At 37.4% G+C, this 3,787-nt stretch overlaps 1 protein-coding gene across 1 annotated transcript; it reads right to left on the bottom strand.

Annotated features, from left to right (window-relative positions):
• Positions 1–1,630: 1,630 nt before the first annotated feature.
• LOC113718132 (uncharacterized) lies at positions 1,631–3,265 on the bottom strand. The gene has a single exon (XM_027243051.2). It carries the CDS (start codon positions 3,263–3,265, stop codon positions 1,631–1,633), a length of 1,635 nt encoding a protein of 544 aa, XP_027098852.2.
• Positions 3,266–3,787: the final 522 nt, after the last annotated feature.

Below are 3,787 nucleotides of genomic sequence, written 5' to 3'. Positions count from 1 at the left end.
AAACTACAGAAAAAATACAAGACAAAATTTGATTAAGAATTCAATGAACAACATTGTTTAATCTAATTCATAGTCATCGATTTGTACAAATTGTTCATTTTCATCCTCAGAATTGAATTGTTGCTCAATTTCCTCATCATTATCAATAAAATTGTCATCCAATTGCCTTGCACGGCTAGCTGACAATTCTATAAAAAACATAGCACCAGCCTCTATCCTTTCTTCAGTTTGCACATCTCCTCTCTTCAAACTGACCAACTCAAGATTTTCTTGTACACCAATCAAATCTTCATGATACTCTTCTTGGTAAGCCTCTTCGTTATCAACCAAATCATCTTCATGCTTCTCAGGAACATCATAAGATGAGCGTGGACTAACTAACTCTACAACATGCCAATTACCTCCAAGCTTCATATCTTGAAGATAGAAAACTTGTTCAGCTTGGGATGCTAATATAAAAGGCTGGTCTGAGTACCATGTTTTTGACATGTTGATGCTAGTGATATTGCTCTGCTTGTCTACTTTGATTCCCGAATTATTTCTCAAGTCCCACCAATCACATTTAAACACAACTACTCGATTTTGAGTAAATGAGTATTCAACCTCAACTATATCAGTAATTATACCATAGAAGTATGTTTCTTTATCAGCATGCTCCCCCTTTACCATAACTCCACTATTTTGTGTCTTTCTTTCTCTTTCCCGAGCCTTAATGTGGAATCTAAATCCATTCACATTACAGCCAGCAAATGTATTGACTCAAAAATCAGGTCCTCTAGCCAAGGACAACAATTCATCAGTACATTCTCCATGTGCATGTGTATACATGACCTACATTAGCCATACCAGATTCTTTAATAGTTTACTAAAATAAAAAGTAAAGGAAATTGACAAGTTTTTAACATCTCTTCCAATACTTACACGTTCTTCAAACCACTTTGGAAACTCCGAGTCTAGCCTTTGCTGTACGCTCGATAAATTTTGCTTTTCAAGAATTTGTCTATGCTCCCTAAATTTGTAGTAGTAGAAGTAGTTACATATTCTATCGAATGACTTTAATTACAAGCAATGAAGAACATATTATAGAACACGGCATAGATTTAACATTAAAGTATATTATTACCTCATGTAATCATCTACTTCTTCACAATTTTTCAAGATGAACAGGTGTATTCTTTGCAATTCAACCTCACTTAGATAACCAATCAGTGCTGCCCCAAAGGGCCGAGCCAAGCTAGAAAATATAGATAATTTTCCAGCAGCTTCGTGTTTCTCCATATTTCGTTCCGTTTGATTAAACCTGGTCGGAACATCATGCAAATACCTGGAAATGAATGTAAGACATTCATCATCCAAGTAGCGCTCAGCTATACAGCCTTCAGGTCGTGCCCTATTATTCACATAGCCTTTGTATTGACCCATTTTTCTATCCAAAAAAAATTCAGCCCGAGTTGTTAGAAAATAAGAAAATTGGAGGTAAATCAAATAGGCATTATTAAAAATAAGAGGCATGTACCTCTCAAATGGAAACATCCACCGGTATTGGGCTGGTCCAGCAATCTTGGATTCAGTGGGTAAATGGACCATTAAATGGACCATTACATCAAAGAAATTTGGAGGAAAAATTTTCTCAAGTTTGCATAGTATTAAAATAATATTTTTTTTCCTGCATTTCCAGCTCATCTAGATAGAGAGTTCGAGAACAAATTTTTCGAAAAAAATTGCTGATCTCTACTAAAATCTGATATACATCTTTTGACAGCATTCCTCTAGTTGCTAGTGGAAGAAGTCGTTGTATGAACACATAGTAGTCATGACTCTTCATTCCTAAAAGTTGACACTCCTTGGTCTTCACACACCGAGGAATGTTTGAAGCAAAGCCATCCGGGAACTTGATAGTGCTCAAAAACTGGCAGAAATTCTTTTTCTCTAGGCGTGATAAAGTGTAACATGCAGGTGGCATAACTTTAGATGCGCCACCTCCCGGTTGTAGATGCAACTCTTCCTTTAATCCCATTTCTTTTAAATCCTCCCTAGCCTGCCATGTGTCCTTAGTTCTCGAAGGGATATTCATTAATGTACCTACCAAAGATTCACATACATTCTTGACAATGTGCATAATATCCAAATTATGTCTAATTTTATTGGTACTCCAATATGGAAGTTCAAAGAATATGCTCATCTTCTTCCAATTTGAACTGTTCTGCACGCGTTTTCTTTTCTTCTGTTGCAGCAAATCAGGTGCCTTGCCAAACTCAACTTGCTCAATACGAAGAAGTTGTTGGAGGACTTCCTCACCTGATAGGGTTCTAGGAGGCTGTCTATGTTCTCTTTCTCCATTAAATTGCTTTTTTTCTCGACGCCATTTATGATCAATAGGCAGAAAACGGCGATGGCCCATGTAACAACATTTGTGACCATTATTAAGATATAGACTAGTCGTCTCATCTAAGCACACAGGACATGCCTTGTACCTTTTTGTACTCCATCCCGACAAATAGCCATATGCTGGAAAATCGTTTATTGTCCACAAAAGTGCTGCACGTAACATGAACTTCTCCTCCCTGAAGGCATCATATGTCTCCACACCAGTGGCAAATAACTCTTTTAACTCATTAACTAGTGGTCTAAAGAATATGTCAATGTCATTTCCAGGTGCTTTGGGACCAGGAATAATCATTGATAGGAAAAAAAATGGATCTTTTAAGCATTTCCAAGGAGGTAGATTGTAAGGAACAAGGATAACAGGCCACATACTGTATGAATTGCTCATGGTTCCAAAGGGATTAAAGCCATCACTAGCAAGTCCTAGCCTCACATTTCTAGGATCTTCAGCGAAGGACTTGTGATTTCTATCAAAATCCTTCCAAGCTAATGAATCAGCAGGGTGTAGCATCATGTTCTCATTATCTACACGTCTCTCCTTATGCCACCTCATATCCTGAGCAATCTCTTTGTTCACAAACAGTCTTTGCAGCCTTGGTTTTAATGGAAAATAACGCAACACCTTTCTAGGTATTTTGGAATTTGGAGATTTATACTGCGGTGCTTTACATTTTTCATCTGGACAATGATCAAGGCCTTTATTTTCATTCCAAAAAAATGCGCAATCATTTTCACAGGCGTGGATCTTTTCACACTTCAGCCCCAACTCACGGATGAAATTTTTTGCCTCGTAATATGAACTGGGAATCAAAGCTGTAGGAAATACTTGATGCAAGAACTTCAGCAACATATCAGCAGATTTACAAGTCCACCGATTCATTGTTTTCAAGTGGAGGATATGGACAATAAACGAGATGTAAGGCCTGGTGCAACCCAATGAGTACAAACAATTTCACAATGATGCACAAAGATATATCAAATTTAAGCACAATAAAGAAAACTTAATTAAAGAGAAAAGATAAGAAATGCAAACCAAATATCAATCCAATAGCCTCTTCAATAGATGGCGATGCTAACCAAGATATACAAGTGAAGGCTCACTCCTTCCTCACCCCAAACACACTTTGGTTGAGCCAAGGAGTTTTACAACTATTCTAGTTAACCCTCAACAACCTACACTTGAAAGATCACACACCCAATTAAGAACTATTTTATACAAATGAGGCAACCTTCACCAAGGTTTTACCACTTCAAGTGATAGGTTCACCTTCACCAAGGTTTTACTCCACCTAGAGAGTAACCTTCACTTGAGCAACCTCACAGCCCAACTTTTCCAACCCCTTATACAACCAACAAAGAATCTTTCTACTCAAAAATCTCACTTGTAAGCTTGTATTTTGTG

This window comes from Coffea arabica, chromosome 11e, assembly GCF_036785885.1.
Source record: "Coffea arabica cultivar ET-39 chromosome 11e, Coffea Arabica ET-39 HiFi, whole genome shotgun sequence".
Classification (NCBI taxonomy): domain Eukaryota; kingdom Viridiplantae; phylum Streptophyta; class Magnoliopsida; order Gentianales; family Rubiaceae; genus Coffea; species Coffea arabica.
Note: the sequence above shows the minus strand (reverse complement) of the source record. Positions and strands in the feature narration are given on the sequence as shown.